The sequence below is a fragment of the Phocoena phocoena genome, chromosome 1 (assembly GCF_963924675.1).
Source record: "Phocoena phocoena chromosome 1, mPhoPho1.1, whole genome shotgun sequence".
Classification (NCBI taxonomy): domain Eukaryota; kingdom Metazoa; phylum Chordata; class Mammalia; order Artiodactyla; family Phocoenidae; genus Phocoena; species Phocoena phocoena.
The window spans coordinates 18,933,953-18,955,895 of NC_089219.1; the positions used below are offsets into that span (position 1 = coordinate 18,933,953).

Consider the following 21,943-nt stretch of genomic DNA (forward strand, 5'->3'; position numbering starts at 1 on the left):
AATGTTTTCCAGCCTTGTTACTGCATACCTGTGAAGCCAGGATGAGAGAAGGTGCAGCCCAGGTGTGAATGGAGTACTGTGCAGATGTGCCTCACTGGTGCACTTGCTTGCATAACTGTTCATGACAGGATGTTATGGGCCTGGAGTCTAAGAAAGAGCAATGAAGATATACTAACTTCCTAATCAACAGCATATGTTTAAGCAGTTCCCAGGTGAGGGCCAGTGCAGTGATCAAGAGTATCCAGTCCTCTGTTCAAGGTTAATAGTCCTGGGTTCCGCCACTTAATAGTTCTTATTTGGATGAGTCACTTGACCTTTTAAATCCATTTCCTCTTCCATAAAGGGAGATTGGTAACAGTACCTTCCTCTCAAGTTGCTTGTGAGGATCAAATACGATGATCCACAAGTAGTAGTTAATGCTGCCTAGCCTACAGTAGGCTTTTATTAACATTAGATTTTAATACATGCACGGGGATAATGTATTAACAGCTTAAAATAATAGCTGTCATTTCTTGAGCCCTTACACTCCTAAATGCCTTGTATAGAATACTTCACGCAACCCTTACAATAATCCAGTGAGGTATTAGCCCCATTTTACAGATGAGAAAATTGAAATTCAGAGGGAGGGGTTAAGTGGCTTACTCAAGGTCACACCAGAAGTAAGAGGTGGAATCAGGCTTTGAACCCAGGAAGTCTGACTTCTGCTTGCTCTGAACCACTATAATAACCTCTAAGGTAGCACACACTAAATGTTAACATGCTAAATGTTGACATTTACTATCCTTGAGTATGTATGGTTGTTTTTTTAAAAATTAGGACATTGCATAGAGTCCTATACAATGTACTATGCAAATAGAGTCCCATGCAAATATTTAGGCTGTCTTGAATTTTCACAGGATGCTGGGGGTCCTCGGAACTCAGTTTGAAAATTCCTGAGGCAGTTCACTGTTGGGTAGTTCTAACTGCTAGAAAGTTCCTGCGTGAATCAGCTCAGAATAAGTCTCACGCCTCTTCCACATTGGTGAGTTTTGAAATGCAGGTCATAGCTTGTAGTCTTTTGTGAAGCTTTTATGTGCATGTGTATGTGTGCTGGATCACAATATAAAATGCATTTCTTACCATGGGTCACAGTCAAAAAGTTTGAAAGCCACTGTTCTATATGACTATTCTTCAGGTATTTGAAGGCAGCTGTCATAACCCACAACCTAAAGACTAATCCTCTTCTCCACAAGGGACCTCTTCAGCTTCTGCAATACCCTTGTAACATGGGGATTCCTCCCTTATACTGGGTACCATCCTCTGGCCCTGTCACCAGATTCATCTGGGCCTCTCCTCAAATTGCCTTTGGGATGACTTCCTTGACCACTCTCTCTTCGGAAGCACCACCTATCTCTCTCTAGTCCCTGACCCTGTCTTATTTTTCTCAAAGCACTTTTCACTACCCAACATCATATTTTATATGTAATATGTAAAATATTATTTTATGATCTTCATCAATAAGATGTTCATCACTGAATCCCCAGTCTGTTTCCTGGCACATAGCAGTTGCTCAATAAATATTTGTGGAGTGAATGAATGGATGAATACTAGGAGTAGACACATTTTATCCATAATGTATATAGATGTACTCATAATATTAAATACAACTCTTTCCATTAGGAGCTACATTCTAGAAAGATTTAACTCACAAAACTACAACTGTAGGCATGTTTTCATTCTACCATCTCTATGTTTTAAAAAACCCTTATTATTTATCTTATAGTATTATCACATATTTCATATATTTATGCATGTATTTTACTGTACAAGTATATCAATATATACTACCTCATGTATACTGTTACCTTTATGTGGAATTTTATGGGACTTGCATGAGTAGTTTTGACTGTATGAGATTTTTATTGATTCAGTTACAATGCTATGGTGCATCTTGGAAGTATTTTACATTTTTCAAAGCAATCTTGGGTAAATAATCTATTTGATATTTTTCTGAAGCCGAGAAGGTGTGTCGGAGAGCTGGAATAAACTTCCGCTGCCGGCTAGTGACCTCTAGATTCCAATCACAGCCTTTCGTTTCACAGATGGGTAAACCGAAGCCCCGAGCAGGGAAGGAGATGGAGTGGACCTGGGATTAGAATTTAGCTCTTTGTGGTCCACCTGCTGCCAGACGCCCCCAAACGTTTGTCCACTCGCCGGGGCTGAGGCAGGGGAGTCAGATGCTCACGCCCCTCACCGGAGCTCTGTGAGGAAGGGATGCCCTGGTTATTATCACCACTTTTCAGCTGGGGACTCTGAGGGCACACCTCCAGGGAGGTGAACCTCCAACAGTGGCTTCTTCCGGCCCTCAGGGCACCACCTAGCTCGGCAGCGGAATTCCGCACGCACCGGGTAGGCGGCAGTCTCAGTGGGCGTCCCATGCGGTGCGCCGGGTCCTCCTCCCCACGACCCTGGCATCCGTCCCCCGAAAGGGACATCTTCCTACCTTGTCGGGTCCCCCAGGGCTGAATCTGGCCTGTCAACCTCCCTGTCGCTATGGCAACCACAGGCCTAAACATTCTAACTTCCACCTCTGCCCGCTTCCGGATGAACTCGAACCAATGGTGTCCTCCGTTTCTTAAGCGTGAAAAGTTGTTGGCCAATGATCAGAGGCATTTCAAAAACCGCTGGGAAGCGGCCAGAATTTTAGGGTTCGGGTTAACTACGTCAGGATGGGTGGGGAACCTTAACAGGGCTTATCTAGGCAACCCCCCAAAATCTTGTGATAGACCCAAAGCCTTAAACTTTTGATCACCCAGAAATCCTACTTCAAGGAATAAACCTAAAAGAACTAACATTCATCGAAGCCCTGTTTATAAGAGGCAAAGAAAAAAGACTGAAACGGGCAACATACGAGGGCAGCCATGTAGTGCTCCAGGAGCCCCTCTTTACACACTTAAGAGCACTCACAGTGATCTTGTCATTCGCTCTCTTAGAACACTCCAAGGGCTCGCCTTTAAACTTAGGATGAAATCCAAACATCTTCATATAAGCTGTCCCTTGCCCGTCCCGCTCCCCTTTCCCACGCGCCAGAAAAATCTCGCACCAGCCACGCTGTCCTTTGGGCAGTTCCTACAATATGTCAACCTCGTCCTGCTCTCGGGTGTTCCCTCTGAGTTCGCTTGGTGTCAGGGTCTGAACCACAACTGCCTCTTTCTCATCATCGAGGTCTCTGTCCAAATGTCATGTCTTCACCTGTAAAATGGGCATGAGCCCAATGTCTCGCTCAGGGGGTTGTTGAGAGGATCTGAAATGAAATGCACGTGAGTGAAAAAGCAGACGCTCCATGCACGTATTAATTATTTTTTAAGTACAACTCATTTTTAAAAATTTTAATTTTTAAATTGAAATATAGTTGCTGTACAATATTATATGTTACAGGTGTACAGTATAGTGATTCACAATTTTTTAAGGTTTATACTCCATTTATAGTTATTATAAAATATTGGCTATATTCCCTGTATTGTACAATATATCCTCGAGGCAATTATAATTATTACACTTGTACATTACGGAAGCATTCAAGTGCTGGGCTTACTGGTGGACCTTAAGTATTGCTGAGCTGGGGACGTACCGGGAGGGTTGGTATACTGTGCTGCCAACAGGTGTTCCGGGAGGATAGTCAAGGAGAGACTTTTATGCCCCGCGGCTTTGGGAGGAACCGGGCCTTGAAAAATGTGTAGGATTTGAATACCTGGTGAGACCGTGGGGTGGGGCAACAGCAGGAGCAAAGCCCGGGAGGGGGCTCTGAGGATAAGGAGGCAGGACACCTGGCAGGCTGCCCACCTGTAGGGCAAGTGGAGTGAGCAAGTCACCGGAGCTTTCCCGACACAGCCCGAGGAGGGAGCGGAGTTTTGTTCCAACGTCTTTCCTGTGGCCGCTAGAGGGGAACCTCTCCAGGCGAGCGCAAAGCTCCTGAGGGGCGCCGCCTCCTCAAGGCTCTCCCCCTACGCTTCAAGCAAGCTTCTCGGCGGAGCCAATGCCGGAGGCCTGTCCCGCCCACCCCCTCCTCGCAGCCACTCGCCTGCGCCAAATGCCTGCCAGCTTTTGACTGGCAGGCTGTCTGGCAAATCAAATCGCGGCCTTGAAAGCAAAACACTGCAGCACTCGGGCAGCTCTGGGTTGGGGAAGGAATCTGGGAGGCTGTGCCTCCGGGTTGCGCGAAGAGTCTAAGTCATTGCTCAGAAACCTCTGATAGGTGGGCCTTAGCGGAAACGCCGCCGGTGAGTAGTGATTAAGACTAAGGGCGGGGGAAGGGGGACTTGAATTCACCCTTCGTTTCAGGAAAAGCGAATGCATTTGTGATCATCTACCGTAAATATCTTCCTTGTCATTTTGGGTCTCATTGCCTCAGAATGCTTTTTACGTTTTCGCATCGAGGAGAGGGGCATGGATTTGCCTTAGTAAAGGTGATGCCAGGCGTTACCAAATCAGGAAGTGAACTAGAGTAACTTCGCCTAAATTGTCCCTGTACACGCCGGCTTGGGCGATAGCAGATGGTGGAGTTATCAGATGGATGAGAGAAGGCCTTCTTGATCCATGCTGGCCTCTGGAAGTTGTTTCCTGCGCATTGGGTGGGGACTTTAGCGTGTAACCCTTTAGTGAGCCAAAGCCCAGGAAAGGGAAAGCGCTTGGCCTGTAACTGGCACTCAGCAACCGGAAGCTGAATTTGCAGGTGTTGGGAAAGGGCGTGTTTGAGTTTTTCAGGCAGAGCCAAGACCCGACTCTTAGGAGCCACGAGCTACGTTTCTCTAGGCTGGGAAACCGTATTCTGTGGGCCAGTGAAGTAATTCATTGAGATGAGGGCTGGGGGATGGAGTGGAAGCCATCACCTAGTGAGTTATCTTTCCTTTTTTGAGTCAGCGACCCTGTGCTCACTGGTGGCTGTGGGGCCTCAAAATTAAGGGATGGCTGCAGCACAGAGTTGGCTCCTTGCCTCTAGGGCATGTGTTAGTCCTGGAAAAGTGCTTTGAAGTCAGGAAAAGAGAGTCGCTGGGCAAAGAATGTGTGCCTTATAAGGAAGGGCAACTTGCAGAGAGTTCCTCCAAGGCTTTTAGTCCCAACGGCTACCCAGCTGAGGGAGAGTTTTCTGTCTTGGCAGGCCATGATGCCTCAGAGGCCTGGGTTTCCTGAGGCAGAGAGGGAAGCTGCTTTTTCAAAGCGAATTAAATGAGAGTAACCACAGCCGCTACAAAGGAGGGCAAAAACAGAAACCCACCTGGAGGAACCAGCTGATCCAAAGGAGGTTAGTTAGGGGCCTGGATTCCCATCAGCCCCTTGGCACATCCCTGAGGTCTCTCTGACGTGCTGTGGGCGGGGCTGGCTATACGGGCTGTATCTCTGGAGTCGTGGTTGGTTAGGCCTGAGTAATCCGTTCTCTTCTTGCCCGTGAAGCAGCCACGGTGCACCAGGTGCTTCACAGGCCTGTCTATAGCCAGTCAGCAGGTATGTATGGAGGTCACCGTGCCAGGCTCTGGGCTAGATCTCGGCAGGGAGCAACGGAGCAGGGGATTCAGCAAACTGCTTCCCAGAATTTGTGCTCCAGTGCCCCTCTTCACCTCCAGGCTGAAAGCCTCTAAGAGGGTCTCAGAGATCAAGGGAACCCTGGGCCACCCTTCCTTCCTAAGGCATAAAAGTATAGTGAAGAATAATTACGCTTTTCACAAGATTACAAACAAATATTCGTAGGGCTTTACAGTCAGGGAGGTCTGGTTATGGGATGTGAGTTACGAAGCTGTCTGATGAGTGTACTTCAGGTATATATATACTGAATATATAACCTCATCTAGAGGCAGAAGCAATCATTTAACTTTGAGGCCCTTTGACAAAGTGAGACCTGGGCTACATTGTCTAAGTGCTGCCCCTGTACTAAGCCCTGCATCTGATGTCTCCCAGATACTGGACTCAGTGTTAGTCCTATAACATAAGACTGTGCTGTTCACACCAGGAACCAGAATTCCTGGGCCTAGGGCTAGATAACAGAAGGAACTGGAGGCTACAGGAAAGATAGGAGACAGCTTTCTGACACCTTGAGGCACAGCAGAGACTTTGTTTGGCACGCAGTAAGCCCTCAAATATTCGTTGCTTGAGAGAAAGAAAGGTGTATTCATAGGCAAATTAAATAATTAGACCGATAATAAAATTAATACTAATAATAACTGACATTCATTGACCATTCACTGTGCACATATTTTATATGCATTATTTCACCAAATTCTCAAAACACATGGGCTTCGAATATCCATATTTCACAGCAGAGGAGACTGGCTGAAAAGTTAAATGACTTGGCCAAGGTAAAACAGGTAGCACATGGCGGATCAAAAGTAATTTAAAATATTTTTATATTAAAATAAACATAGGGCTTCCCTGGTGGCGCAGTGGTTGAGAGTCCACCTGCCGATGCAGGGGACACGGGTTCGTGCCCCGGTCCGGGAGGATCCCACATGCCGCAGAGCGGCTAGGCCCGTGAGCCATGGCCGCTGAGCCTGCGCGTCCGGAGCCTGTGCTCCGCAACAGGAGAGGCCACAACAGTGAGAGGCCCGCGTACCGCAAAAAAAATAAAGTAAATAAACATAGACTTTGCAGTAGAATCCAAACTTGTATGATTTTTTTTTTTTTTTTTAATATAAGAAGACGTCAAAGAAACCCTTAGCACTTGCAGAAGGTATTTTGGCCATGCTTCCTATAACACTAAGGGCGTACCTCCTCTTTCTCTATTTGGTAGAAAAGCTTGAGATGCCCTGAAAATATCAGTCCAATGAAGTTAATGGGAATTACCGTCATTGCTGGTTTTACTTGAGGCCAGATTTTACCCCTGTTCTACAGATGAGGCAACTGAGACTCCAGAGGCAAAATGATCTGGTCACTTAGGTCTTCCCCCTCCCGGTCCAATGTTGTATCACCTGTGCTAGGCTGACCCTCAGAAGCAGGACAATTCTTCCATCTTCCATGGAGATAACTTTTCTTCTCATTCTTTCTTTCCCGCATCAGAATGTAGATGGTTCCTTTTTTATGGCAGTGGGATTTTTTTCTTTCTTTGGAGTCCTGGAGAAGTAGATGTAGGTAGTGTTCTACTTCTTATGTAGGGCAGCCTATAGAAAAGTAGCATTTAAATTAGGATATGATGGAAGGAAGGAAGCAAAGGAGGCGAGGGATGGGGTTTTTAAAGGGCCGGGAAAAGGCTTTGAGGTAGGTGAGCCATATCTTTATTTGAGATGATAATGTTTCAATGTTTCATTGTACATGCATTTTTAATGTTCTTCCCCACCCTCTAGAGCACCGCGAGAATCAGGAAACGCATCCCTGTCTGTGTGCCTGGGAAGAGACCTAGAAACTGGCACGTCTCTGAGGGAAGATGAGGAAAAGGCTGTAAATTGGCCAAAAGAGCCTTGAAGTACTCCTTCCGTGTGGGAAAGTGATGGCTGGTGGAAGGAGGCGAACCCCACAAGGAAAGATGGCTTAGCAGCAGCTGCAGCTGCCAAACCAGGCCCGGTGGGATGTACCCTTAGACCACCATGGACGGAGCCCACAGAGCAGCCCTGCAGCTGCAGCAGCTCCCGCCCGCGAGCAGTGCTGACCCTGTGAGTGAGGCTTCCTTCTCCTACAAGGCAAGAGCTTTTATTTTTTTGGTTTGGGAATTTTATATTTTTCTAACAAGAAAGTAACACGGTGCAGCATTGGCTAACAGATACATCCAGGGTCCGCGTGCCTATCGCTGGCAGAAACAGGCAGACCCTCCACGCGTACAAGAGAATGTGTAATCAAAAGAAATGTTCATTAAAATACGTAAAAATAGGAAGGTAGAGAAATATTTTAAAAGGAATTCATTCCCACTTAGAAGACTTGATTTTTTAAAAAAATCACCTGCTCCATTACTCAGACAACCTTTGTTCATATTTCTGTGTATTTCCTTCCTGTCTTTTTCTGGTATTACAGATTGGGGATCAGATTGTACAGAGAGTTTTGTTTCTTGGTTGTTTCCCTTAACCTTATTTGTGGACTATTTCCCCACGTCATTGAGTAGTGATTGAAAGCATGCTTTCTGAATGATTGCGCAGTAATCTGTTGAGCTGCTGTATCAAAATTTGCTGGAAAGACCTCCTGTTGTTGGAAGTTTAGGTTGTTTCTCATCTGGGATGACTGTAAATGCTGCAGTGACCATCCCAGAGATCATGCCCCTTTGCTATCTCTAAGAATTGGATAGGGCTGCCCTGGTGGTGCAGTGGTTGAGAGTCTGCCTGCCGGTGCAGAAGACACGGGTTCGTGCCCCGGTCCGGGAAGATCCCACATGCCACGGAGCGGCTGGGCCTGTGAGCCATGGCCGCTGAGCCTGCGTGTCTGGAGCCTGTGCTCCGCAACGGGAGAGGCCACAACAGTGAGAGGCCCACATACTGCAAAAAAAAAGAATTGGATAGCCCTGGAAGAGGCAGTCTCTCCCCAGCAAGCGAGGTCACAAATGCCAGTGCATCAAGAATACAGAAAATATAGTTAATATAATTGCCCTTGTGGTGAATGGATGCCAAATAGACAAACACAGAACACTCTCCCTGATGAGGTGTCTAATAAGTTTCCATTTTAATCACAAATTTTATTCAGTTACTTATTACAGAAGTATCTTCGTGCCAGAGAAAAGGTAAATAAGTCATAGTGACTCTACCAAAAAGCTTAAGAATTGAGGTGGCAGATAGGCATGTGAACAAAGGGTGATGAGCTGACCCAAGTACCAGGGAGAATAAAGGGAAGAAGGCTAGGCTTCAAATCCCTACCTGTTCCTATCTACGTGATTAGATGTAGGGCTTAGGTAACCCTCAGAGCTTCTCTTACGGGTAGGATGGTGGTAGCAACACCTCCCTCCATCCCTCATCCCTCCTCGGCTGCATGGATCAGTGAGAAAGCACGTAGCCCCGCGCTAGGCATGCAGGAGGGGCTTGACTCACCGCTTGACTCAGAAATGTCTCGTGGTTACAAACAGGAACAGATGAAGGTGCACAGAGCAGAGGAAGGAGTAGTTAATTCTGCCTGGGGGAAGGGGAAGGGGTTCTAAGGGAAGCTGTCTCTTTCCTCTTTGATTTTAAGGCTATTTTGGTTGCAAGGAATAAAAATCCATTTCAGAGACGCTGAAGGGAAAGGTAAAATTATTATGAGGCTACAGGGTAGCTCATGGAACCCAGGGGCAAGAAGGGCCGTGGGGCTTGAAAGGTGGTAGAACTCTTAATCACACGTTCAAAAGAGGGAGGATCTGATTGGCCCAGCTTGGGTCAGGTGTCTACATTCGTCCAATCAGTAGTGGCTGGGGGTGGGGTCCTCCAGCAAACATGGTGTCTCCACGCTGTGGGCTTGTGGCTGGGTGGGTTTTCCTGGAGGCATCTCCTACCTTTGGGGAAAACATTGAGAGGCCCCAGGTCCACATTGATCGGGGGATGGCTAGAAACAAGCAGTTTGCCCTGAGTTACAGCCCCGCCCTCACCCTACCCAGCAGGGAATGGATTCTGGTTGTTGGGGGAAGGTGGTCTGTGAGACCAACAGGCTGAGCTGCCCGAGGGTCGGCATCCCTGCGGGTCTCTGACACTGGAGGCTCTGTTTCAGCCTGCAAGAGTCGGGCCTCACTTCTATTTAGCAAACAGGTCTCTCAACAGAGCACCTGCCATATACGTGCCTATGCTGGGTGGGGCGGGAGCTATGTAGGTAATTGAGATATCTCCTCCCTGAAAGAGTCTAGAAGGGTGGCGGGGAAGCCATTTCCACAAGTATCTACCCTTTAGGACAGAATTTGGCACAAAAAGAGAGATTCAGCAGGGTGTTAAGAGCATGGCCTTTGGAATCAGGGAGACCTGGCTTCCAGTCCCAGCTCTATCACTTTGTAGCATTATAACTTGGGGAAGGTCATGTAATTCCTCTGCACATCAGCATTAAGTTCATCCTATAGGGTAGTTATGAGGATGACCTGAATTTACAGAAAAGGAAACTGAAGCTGCCTGTACCATCTCCAGTTTTCTGCCTGTGGTAATCCTATCCACCCTTCCAGCTCCAGCTCAAATATCACCTTTTTCATGAAGCCTTTGTCAGTCTTCCTGGCAGGAAAATATAGGTCCTTTATCCACACTTTTATAGCCAATTCACAATTACTATGGTAAGCATCATCATAATAGCAACTAACATTTGTTGTGTTTACTATAACAGGGACTGTTAATCCTCACAAAAGTCCCATAAGGTAAGTACTATTATATCCCCATTTTACAAATGAGGAAACTGGCACAGAGATGTTAATTAACTTTCCCAAGACCGCACAGTCAATAGGTCATAAAACTGGAATTTGAAACAAGCCTGTGCTCTGCCAGAGCCCGTGGTTTTATCCACCACTTCCTCTTGCCTACATTGTGCTGGGCACTCTGCAAGGCCCCTTCTCTCCCTGATACTGGTTATTAAGTGTCGAAATAGCAGTCGTAGATAAGGTAACGCCTTACCTGCTGGAGAAGGTAAACGTCAGGGAGCTGGCCTGAAGCCAGGTCATGGGTGTAGCAGAGCCCATTAGCCAGCCTGCTGCCTCCCTTGTATTTGAATATGAGTAACCCTCAGAGCAAGCCAGAATGCAGTTTATACTTAACTGTTAGCATTTTAAGCCCAAGGGACTGTGAGAGTTCCGTTTAAATAGCAAGGGATGACGGTCTTGTCACTGCGGTATGTAAATAGATGCTGTTGTCGGCAGATGTAAAGCAGGCGCTGGAACAGGAGATCTGAGCTGAGCTTTCACTTGGATACCAGTATCCGAGGTTTCCTGCCTCTGCGACCTTTGGCTGCTTTTCTGCGAACAGTTTCTTTTCTTTCAGAGTTGTAGCTGGTGAAAGGTCAGTTCTTGGATCAGAGAAGATCAGAGCCAGAAAGGTCCTTAGAGCTGTTGCTAATGATGAGGATAAAAATAAAAATTGTAAAAATAATAATGGTAGCAGCTAGAATTGTTTTAATATTTATTACATGAGGGTTTACAGTCAGCTTCATTTTTCAGAGGGGAAGCTGAGGCTTCAGAGTGATTGCCCTGAAGTCACACAGCAGTAAGTGGCAGAGCCAGGACCCCAGCCCAGGTCTGCTGGTCTTCAAAATCTGTATCGGTAAGCCGAAGCAGAGAGGGAAGTGACTTTGGGTCTGCTGCCCCCTTCCCTTGATGGCTGGGTCTGTTGGAGCCATGGCTTGAACCTGCCCCTCAGTGGGAGCACCGGTGTTTCAGTCTGCACCTTTTCGTAAGGCACAGAGTCACTGATCCCAAGATTGAATCTCTGTCCTGGGTTAGCCATCCACATGTACTTATGAGCACTTAACACTTTGAATAACTTTGGTGAAAACCCCCGGGTGGTTCCTCAGCCAAAAGCAGAGCATGCTGGGTCGAGAAGTCTCCCAGCAGTGTCCAGAGCTGGAGGCTCCCGTTGCTGTCCTCCTCCCTCCCTGCCAGTAGACCTGGACACCACCATTTCACAGTTTCCAGTGCTGAGGTTTGGAGGAGGGACTTAATGTCAGGAGCCCTGCTGGTTGTCGCCTCAACTCTGAATTGCCCTCCACCAGGCACTTGAGGACGGCTGGTAGGTGTGTGTTCAAATTGTGTAACCCCCGGGCTGCTGGGAGCTTCCTTGCTTGACTTTAAATGCTGATAAAATTGAACCAGCCACCACATCACAAGGGTTTGGGGCATAATTAGCATTGACGAAGCCCTTTGAAACCCTTGGATGAAAGGGCGTGAAGTTGTATTGCGCTGTTACTAACTGTGTCTGTAGCCAGTCGTTATGAGTGGAGATTAATATGCTTGAGGTAATGGCTTTTAAAAGAAACCTCAGCTTCCTGTGTCATTAGTGGGAATGTAGCCCTTACAAGGTGGGGATCTTTTTTTCTTTATCTTGCCACCTTTGAAGGACACCCCAGAGAATACAGTGGGACACAGATTCTCATCAGGAAACTGGAAGTCAGACCTCTAGCTTTAAGTTCTCCCATCCTCACCTTAGACAGGTTATTTAACTACTCTGAGTCTTCCTTCATTCATCTCTAAACTCCTTCCAACTTGTGTGCTAAAAATAGGACTCATAGTAGTACCCACTTCATAGGGTTATTTGTGGCTCAAAGGTGATGCGTAGAAAGGACTTAGTGCCATGCCTGACATATATATATATATAAAATCATGTGATATAATATATAAATGCTCCATAAATATTATTATGGTAACCTTTTAACCTTTTTTTTTTTTTTTTTTTGCTGTGTGCGGGCCTCTCACTGTTGTGGCCTCTCCCGTTGCGGAGCACAGGCTCCGGACGCGCAGGCTCAGCGGCCATGGCTCATGGGCCCAGCCGCTCCACGGCATGTGGGATCCTCCCAGACCGGGGCATGAACCCGTGTCCCCTGCATCGGCGGGCGGACTTTCAACCACTGTGCCACCAGGGAAGCCCTTAACCTTGTTTTTGATGCTTAGACTGGTTTACCCCTGTGAGCTTCACAATTTCACGTCCTGGTTTCACCCCTCCACAGCCTCCTCCCTGAGCATTGACTTGTCTGTGTGGCCACAGCTGCTTGTTTCCTATCTTCATCTCTTTACTTCCCCTTGGCGAGTTGTTAGCAACACTGTCGACCTAAATAGACCTAGGAGGCCGTAATCAAGCAAAAAGAGTTCATTTGGGATCCAAGAATTACAGTTCAGGGCACACAGATTCAGGTGTCAAGTCGAGGGCTTTTAAAGGTGAAGAAGGGAAGTTTGCATCACAAGGGACTTTCATTGGCGTTGGAGGGAGAAGCTAGTCTTGCCTGAGCGTGACTGAGCGCTCAGGCCATCACTGGGGGGTGGGGGGAGCAGTTTGGTACTGTGACAAGTGGCAAGCGTTCTTGCAGAGTCCTTAGAGTATTCATGGTTTGGCCTGGTTCAGAAATTTATGGCTCCAGCCAGTGAGGACATATACAAGGTCCACCTCCTTAATGGCCTCCCACCCCATTTCATTTTTTTAAAAAAATAAATTTATTTATTTATTTTTGGCTGCATTGGGTCTTCATTGCTGCACACGGGCTTTCTCTAGTTGCAGCGAGCGGGGGCTACTCTTCGTTGCAGTGCGCGGGCTTCTCACTGCGGTGGCTTCTCTTGTTGCGGAGCGCGGACTCTAGGCGCGCGGGCTTCAGTAGTTGTGGCAGGCAGGCTCAGTAGCTGTGGCACGCGGGCTTTCTTAGTTGTGGCTCACTCGCGGGCTCTAGAGTGCAGGCTCAGTAGTTGTGGCGCTCGGGCTTAGTTGCTCTGTGGCATGTAGGATCTTCCTGGACCAGGGCTCGAACCCCTGTCCCCTGCATTGTCAGGCGGATTCTTTTTTTTTTTTTTTTTTTTTTGCGGTACGCGGGCCTCTCACTGTTGTGGCCTCTCCCCTTGCAGAGCACAGGCTCCGGACGTGCAGGCTCAGTGACCATGGCTCACGGGCCCAGCCGCTCCGCGGCATGTGGGATCTTCCCGGACCGGGGCACGAACCCGCGTCCCCTGCATCGGCAGGCGGACTCTCAACCACTGCGCTACCAGGGAAACCCCCCAGACCCATTTTAAAACCCTGACTTAAATGACTCCATTTTATGTCACATTTCACAGCACATTCTCCAGCAGCCTTGTGGATTCAGTCTCATCAGAGGACAGCTTGGTATCTCTGGGTAATAATAATGTAGTGGCCATCAGTTGTAGGTCGAACGATAAGAAACTACCACTTTTGTAGGTCAAAACTGGTTGAATATTGGCAATTTCTATGGTTCACCCTAATTCTTATTTACTGAGTTAAGTGTTTCTTCCACATGATCTCAAGAAGTTCATGCACCAGCTCTGACAGAGGGGCACCATCATCCACTAGCAGAAGAGAGCGGAACCGAGGCTTAGTGAAGCAGGTCTCAGCAGCCTGCCGACCCTGAACCTGTAGCTGTCCTCTGAACAGCCCCTGCTCAGGTCTCCGTTTCTGCACAGTTCCTGGGGCCTGTTTCCAGCTCTCCCCTGTCTCCCACTACGGTGTTAAAGCAGCTTTGAAGTGTTTTTGGAGCAGCAACCAGAGTCTTTTTGTCTCCTACCTGCCAAAGGCAGTTCCTGCAAAATCACTGCCACTTAACACTTTGTAACAATCTACTCATTAGCGTATGTAAACTGAGTTATTAGGCAGAGTGCCTGCCTGGCCCCAAGTTCTTTGCCTTCCATGAGGTTGAGGTCCTTGCTTTCAATCCTTAGGAACCACATGTAGTGCAGGGCTTCCTTTGAGGTCCTCAAACTTGCCCCTCTAAGGAAACACTGTGTATTTCCTCACACTTTCTTTTCATTGACATCTAAAACTTAAAACTTTTGATTACAAGTTTAAATATTCACAAAGTATGTAATTCCTGACACATTTAAATTATTTTTTTTAACTCTTACACGTACTTAACTAAAGCCCCCAGAATATAAAGACCATTGATCCCTACCATCAGACTTCTGAAAAGACTCTTCTTTAACAGCTGGAAAGTTTACAACATTCCTTTTCCTTCTTGAATTTCTATTTCCCTTCCATTTCCCCACAGAATTTTATCCCAAAATTGTGTCAGCTTGAAGAAAAAGACACAACCTAAGAGTTGTGACTTAAGTTTTTTTCAGAGACCTTACTGAGGACTATAGCCTGGGAGACAGACGCTCAGTAGCTCTGAGGAAGCTGTTCTGAAGAGGTTGAGGGGGAAACCAGTTTATACGTATGTGATTTTTGGCTAGGAAATACATGCGGTAAAGTATACATCTTGGTAAAAGATTACTGCTGGTCACAGACAACAGATATCTCAAGTTAATGATTTAGTGCTTTTTTTTATGTGTGGGAAGATGCAAGAATCTGGGTTCATTAAAATTCTTCTTGAGATGTGCATCTAACTATCTAGGGGGCCTGCTTGTCCAAGCACAGAGCATCCTGTCATTGTCTTAATTTCCATTCAGAGTGTACTGTCGGTCATCGACTGCAACAAATTACAGCTTAATCCTTGCAGAATTGGGTGGTGAGCAAAAACACTCTTGTTCTTCTTTGTTTATATGTGTCTGTCTTTCAATACTTAAAATTTTTACGGACACCTATCATACTTCTCTACAAGAAAGAATGTAGAGTATGTAACCAAATTTCTTTTTTAAAATTTCCTTTGATATAAGGTTCATAGATATTGATTCAATACAGAATTTTTTATACAATTGAATAAAAGCAATTGATTAATGCAGTATAAATTTTTATCATCATTATTGAACAAAAATAACTCTGTATTAGAAAAATGTATCTGAAAAGATTTGGACTTGATTTTCAATATTCAAGGTAAATATTATTGTTAATTGGTAGAATGAGATAGAGTTTAGCATCAATCCTGTAGCAAGCTTTGGTTTTTATGGCTAGAAGTACTGAGCCTCTTCATGTACCCCGAATGGAAGAAGTATTGTTACAGCAGTATCACTAGATTCTTTCAACTCCTTCCAAGTTACGTGCTAAAAATCATGTAGTGATAAACTAGTTTTATTGACCTGTCAGCTAACAGTATGATTAGGACCTCATTCATTTTTGTTCAAAGCAACGTACTAGACACACTTAATTTAGAACAGGATTTGTTTTTGCTTTTACAGTTTCCGTGAAGTTTACCAAAAAAGCATGATCAATTATGCCGGTCACTTTTTTCACTTAGAGGCACATTGGGTTAATCTCATGTATCCAGAAAGGATTGGGGAAATTGAAATATTATTAATGTTACTACACCTTTGCCCTTACTGTACTGTAATACATATATGTGTACATATATTTTAACTCTAGAATATAATGCAAATATTTACTATAAATATTTGTACATGTATTTATCCCTAGCTTGAATATATTTTTGTCAAAACTTATAACTGTAGGTGTAACCTAATTAACAAAGCTAGTTTTTATTGTACAAACATCAGTTAAATCAGACTTTCTGATTTCAGAATATCTTAACAAGGGCCAAGTTATCCCATTCTGATATCTGTCATGGCTTACAGGAATACGTATGAGAGGGGGAGAGAAAACAGTTCCTAGAATGGGCATTTATCACTAAAGAAATCTCCCAGGAAACAAAATTTCAAAATTCCCCTGGGTTTCTTAGTGGTTTTACAATTTGGGGCAATATACCAGAGTAAGATTCCACATGAGTGAAGGACAAGCCTTTCTTTGATAAAGTGGGAGGAAGCTACAGAGAAAAGTAAGAAAGGGGAACAACGGGAAGCTAGCAAAGGGCACAGATGGAAATGAGGATATGGTGATTGAATCCCTTAAAACTGTCAGTATCAGCAAAACCTTTGTAGAAGAGAGTCTCTGGGCCCCCCAGTCTGAAGGATATGGCCTTCTAGATCCTGCTACCCTGATTTCTCTTTTAGAAACAGTCCTAGTGACATCACTCAGAGCCTCCCTATCATCTCCAAGCCCAAATCCAAACCCTTTGAAGTAGAGAAGCCCCCTCCCAATCTGACCAGCCCACCCCTAAGCCTTATCCCTCTACACTCACGTTTCTTCTATCTTCTGTGGACCCTCGCCCAACTATATAGAAGCCCTCATTGGTCCTCAAGCTCTCACACACACATCCCCTTTTACCTCTCAGTGCCTTTGAGCCCACTTCCCCCTGGGTCTTATCCCTCCACATCACCTTCTTTCCATTCCGCAAAGTCACCGTGCTCATTCCCACCATGGGGGCTTCCCACCCCACCCCCATCACTCTACGTCTTCAGATCTCTCTCTGAAACCATTCTTCAAAGATGCCTCCCTGACTTCCCTTAATCCTGGGTCTCTCACACACTAGATTAGGCATCTGTGCTTCTCCTAGGTAGCTCTAACTGAAGTGTGCTTAAAAATAATCAGGTGTTTAATATATACTGCATGAGGACCGGGACAGCGCATGGCACGTTGGCAGTCAGTGCATGGCACACACTAGGCACTGAATAAGTGTCTGGAATGCTATTCTTCCCTCCTCTGTAAAGTGTCTGTATTCTGTACTAGCCTAGTAACCTTTGAGTCAAGAACCAATTCCCCAGCCCTTGATAATAGCTACTAATTATTGAATACTTATCCTGTGTCAGGCATTGTTCTAGAGCTTTAAATATTCCATAGCTTGACATAATAGTTAAGAGCATAGGCTCTAATGTCAGACTACCTGGGTTCCAGTCCTGCTTCATCCACTTACCAGCTACCTCATATCCTCTGTGCCTCAGCTTCCTCACTGTAAAATTAGATAATAATACTACCTACCTTATAGGGTTGTTATGAGGATTAAATGAGTTAATATATATGAAGTAATTGGAATAGTACTTGGCATGTAGTAAGTGCTCAAGAAGTACTGTTGTTTGTCGTTATCGCTGTCATGATTATTTCTAATATTTACAACAAACCCAGTCTGTCAGTTTCCAAAGGCTGAGCTCTCTCTAGTAGAAGAGCTGGCCAGCCATGTAAAAAGAACTCAGGCTGGGACTTCCCTGGTGCCGCAGTGGTTAAGAATCCGCCTACCAATGCAGGGGACACGGGTTCGACCCCTGGTCCAGCAGAGCAACTAAGCCCATGCATCACAACTATTGAGCCTGTGCTCTGGAGCCCGCAAGCCACACTACTGAGCCCACAGACCTCAACTACTGAGCCCATATGCTGCCACTACTGAAGCACACGCCCTCTAGGACCCGTGTGCTGCAACTACTGAGCCCGCGTGCTGCAACTACTGAAGCCTGCACGCCTAGAGCCCATGCTCCGCAACAAGAGAAGCCACCACAATGAGAACCCCATGCACTGCAATGAAGAGTAGCCCCAGCTTCTCTTGTGGCCTCTCTTGTGGCGGGATGAAATGAGAAATTAATAACAGAAGGAAATTCACAGCAGCAAAGAGGGAAATTCACAAATACGTGAAAATTAAACCATGGTCAATGAAGAAATCACAAGGGAAATTAGAGACAAACTGATCCTAAAATTCTGTGGAAATGCCAGGGACTCCAACTAGCCAAAACAATCTTGGGAAAAGAAGAACAAAGTTGGAGGACTCATGCTTCTTGATTTCAAAAATTATTACAAAACTACAGTAATCAAAACAATGTGGTACTGGCATAAGGACAGACGTACAAATCAGTGGACTACAACACAGGGACCAAAAATAAACCCACACATCTCTGGTCAATTAATTGTTGACAATAGGGAAAGAATATAAAGTCTTTTCAACAAATGATGCTGGGACAACTGGATATCTACATGTAAAAGGATGAAGTTGGACTCCTTCCTCATACCATGTAAAAAAAATTAATTAAAAATTAAAAAGTTAATTCAAAGACCTAAATCTAAGCGCTAAAACTATAAAACTCTTGGGAAGAAACATACAAATACAAGGTACAAATTTTTGTGACCTTGGATTAGACAACAATTTTTTAAAATGATGACACCAAAAACCATACAGGAAACAAAAGAAAAAAATAGATAAATTAAACTTAATCAAAATTAAAAACTTTTGTTCATCAAAGTACACTGTCAAGAAAGTAAACTATAACCCTCAAAATAGGAGAAAATATTTGCAAATCGTATATCTGACAAGGGTTTAGTATCCAGACATATAAAGGAATCTTACAACTCAATAATAAAAAGACAACTCAATTTAAAAATAAGCAAAGTGGGCTTCCCTGGTGGCGCAGTGGTTGAGTCTGCCTCCTGATGCAGGGGACACGGGTTCGTGCCCCGGTCCAAAAAGATCCCACATGCTGCGGAGCGGCTGGGCCCGTGAGCCGTGGCCGCTGAGCCTGTGCATCCAGAACCTGTGCTCCGCAACAGGAGAGGCCACAGCGGTGAGAGGCCCGCGTACCGCAAAAAAAAACCCAAAAACAAATAAAAATAAGCAAAGCGTTGCACACCATTGAAAATGTACTAAATGCCACTGAATTGTATGCTTTAAGATGATTAATAGTCAACTTTATTATATGTGAATTTTTTTAAATAGGCCAAGGATTTGAATAAACAGTTCTCCAAAGATAAACAAATGGCCACTATATACCTAAAAAGATGCTCAACATCATCAGTCATTAGGGAAAAGCAAATCAAAACCACAATTAGATACCACTTCACACTCTTTAGAATGGCTATCGTAATTTTTTTTTTTTTTTAAGGAAAATAACAAGTGTTAGCAATGATGTGGAGAAATGACAACCCTTGACTGGTGGGAATGTAACTTGGTGTAGCCGCCATAGAAAACAGTTCGGCAGTTCCTCAAGAAGTTAAACACAGAGTTACTATATGACTGAGCAATCCCACTCCTAGCGGAATACACCCAAGAGAACTGAAAACATATGTTCATGCAAAAAGATGTACACAAATGTTCATAGCAACATTCATGATAGACAAAAAGTGGAAATAATTTACATGTAACTGATGAACAGATAAACAAAAAATGGTATATCCATATAATGGAATATTATTTGGCCGTAATAAAGAATGAAGTACTGGTTCATGTGAACCAGTTCTTTTAAGGTTCATATGAACCTTAAGAACATTATGCTAAGTGAAAGAAGCCAGTCACAAAAGACCATACATTGTAGAGTTCCATTTATATGAAATGTCCAGAATAGGCAAATCCGTAGAGACAGCGAGTAGGCTAGTGGTTGCCGGGAAACGAGGGGAGGGGAAACAGGGAATGAATGCTAGTGGGTTTGGGGTTCCTTTGAGGAATGACAGAAGTGTTCTGCATTTAGATATCGGTATGGCACAACGTGATGAAATCTGGACATTTTCAAGGTTATGTGGCAGCTCCGGGAATCAGATCCACACCCGGCCTCCTGTTTGTTGTTGCTGCTTGTTGTGGTTTCTTATTGTTTGCTTGTTTAGTGATTTTTCTCAACTCTTTTTGTAAAGTCTGTGTTTTCTGTTGTGTGTGGCCTATCCAAGTCTGTGTCTCTTAGCTTGGTGGTCAGTTTTGTTTTGATAGTTTTGTTAAATACCTAGAGCCAAAAAAAGGAAAAAAGAAAAAAGAAGAAAACCTCTCTCAGTCTTCGCAGACTGGCTGTGTGCTGGGGCACTACTCCATCGTTTACCAGTCTATTTACAGCTCTGCCTTCACTTTGACTTGCTGCTCTGCCCAGCCTGAAGGCCACCTGAGGTGAAGGCTTAGCATCTTCTCAAGTGTTTTTGGAGCACGCATCCAGCCCTGGGTATATGAATAGTCTTGATTCCCCAGGATACACCGGAGCTTTCAAAAGCCATCTCTTTCTCCACCCCGCACCCCCGTCTCTTCTTTCCCAGCCTCTTCCTGCGCAGGTTTTTCCTTCTGTGTCCTGTGCAGCCCCGTGCTGTCCCTTGCCTCAGTGCCTTAAATTCTTTCAGCAAAAGCATCCCGGAAGCTGCCCCCCCAGCCCTGGTACTGCTCCAAATCAGGCAAAACAAAGGCAAGCCCTTTGTGCTGTTCCTTCAGGGAGCTGCCAGACAGGTTGGAATCCACAACCTCAATTTTAAAAAAAATTTTAATTTTATATTGGAGTATAGTTGATTAACAATGTTTTGTTAGTTTCAAGTGTACAGCAAAGTGATTCAGTTATACATATACAGGTACCTATTCCTTTTTTTTTTTTTTGCGGTACGCGGGCCTCTCACTGTTGTGGCCTGTCCCATTGCGGAGCACAGGCTCCGGACGCGCAGGCTCAGCGGCCATGGCTCATGGGCCCAGCCGCTCCACGGCATGTGGGATCTTCCCGGACCGGGGCACGAACCCATGTCCCCTGCATCGGCAGGCGGACTCTCAACCGCTGCGCCACCAGGGAAGCCCCAGGTACCTATTTTTCTTCAAATTCTTTTCCCACTTAGGTTATTACAGAGAATTGAGCAGAGTTCCCTGTGCTATACAGTAGCTCTTTGTTGGTTATCTATTTTTAATCACAACCACAATTTTTTTTTTTTTTTTATGGTACGCGGGCCTCTCACTGTTGTGGCCTCTCCCGTTGCGGAGCACAGGCTCCAGACATGCAGGCTTAGCGGCCATGGCTCACGGGCCTACGCGCTCCGTGGCATGTGGGATCCTCCCGGACCGGGGTACGAACCTGTGTCCCCTGCATTGGCAGGCGGACTCTCAACCACTGCGCCACCAGGGAAGCCCCACAACCACAATTTTTAAAAAATAAGGTCCTTATTGCTCCCTCTGTCCTCATGACTGCCATAGGTCTGGAGTGTAAGGGATGGTTGGCAAACAATTTAAAATGCCACATTGCTTTCTGACCATAAAGCAACTGCTTCTTTCTTCACCAAGCCTTCCCCTTCTTATTATAAGTTTTTAATTAGACTCTAGAGTTCTAGAAAAGTTGATTCAGACAGTGTTTGCCAGTTCATTCATTGTTTTACTGGAGGGATGGATCCCTGGTATTCTTCTCTATTCCACCATTTTCAATGGCATCACTTATAACATTGTGAAGATACTAAAAAAAAAACACTGAATGGTACACTTTAAAAACGTCAAAATGCTGACTTTTATGATTTTTGAATTTGTCTCAATGAAAAAGGTAATGACACATTAAATAAAGATATTCTGGGTTCATAGGATGGCCTTAAAGAGCATTTAGAGCCAGGCATTAAGATGGGAAGGCATTAAAATACCTTAACTGAGCAAAAAAGGGAGGAGATGACCAAGCAGTAGAGTGATCCATACTCAAATCAGATGGACGATCAAAGCCGCCCACTAGTAAATGTCTGGAATAGAGTCACATCTTGAGTCCCAGCCAAAAATTGCTGGATCGTTAAGCAACGTTGGTCCACTAAGAAAGCACATCAGTTAGCTATTGCTGGGTAACAAACCACCTGAAAACCTAGCTAAAAACAACAACCATTTTACTGCTCACAATTCTATGAGTCAGGAGTCTGGACAGGATCTAAAAGAATTGAAATCAAGATCTCGAAGAGATATTGGTACTCTG

General features: G+C 45.2%; 2 protein-coding genes across 4 annotated transcripts in view; one reads left to right on the forward strand and one right to left on the reverse strand.

The window, feature by feature from the left end:
- STPG1 (sperm tail PG-rich repeat containing 1) overlaps nucleotides 1-2,534 on the reverse strand; it is a 50,983-nt gene extending 48,449 nt beyond the window's left edge. The window contains exons 1-2 of the mRNA XM_065889763.1: nucleotides 2,483-2,534; nucleotides 29-147 (exon numbers count right to left, since the gene is read on the reverse strand). The gene's annotated coding sequence lies outside the window, so the exon portion shown is untranslated. The remainder of the gene's footprint in view (nucleotides 1-28; nucleotides 148-2,482) is intronic.
- A 1,641-nt stretch (nucleotides 2,535-4,175) lies between these two features.
- NIPAL3 (NIPA like domain containing 3) overlaps nucleotides 4,176-21,943 on the forward strand; it is a 48,550-nt gene continuing 30,782 nt past the window's right edge. For 2 of the 3 annotated variants that reach the window (XM_065882362.1, XM_065882366.1), the window contains exon 1: nucleotides 7,551-7,643. In XM_065882362.1, coding sequence (XP_065738434.1) covers nucleotides 7,551-7,643 — 93 coding nt within the window. Of the gene's footprint in view, nucleotides 4,260-7,550; nucleotides 7,644-21,943 lie in introns of those variants that run through there. The other variant, XM_065882369.1, reaches the window with a different exon arrangement.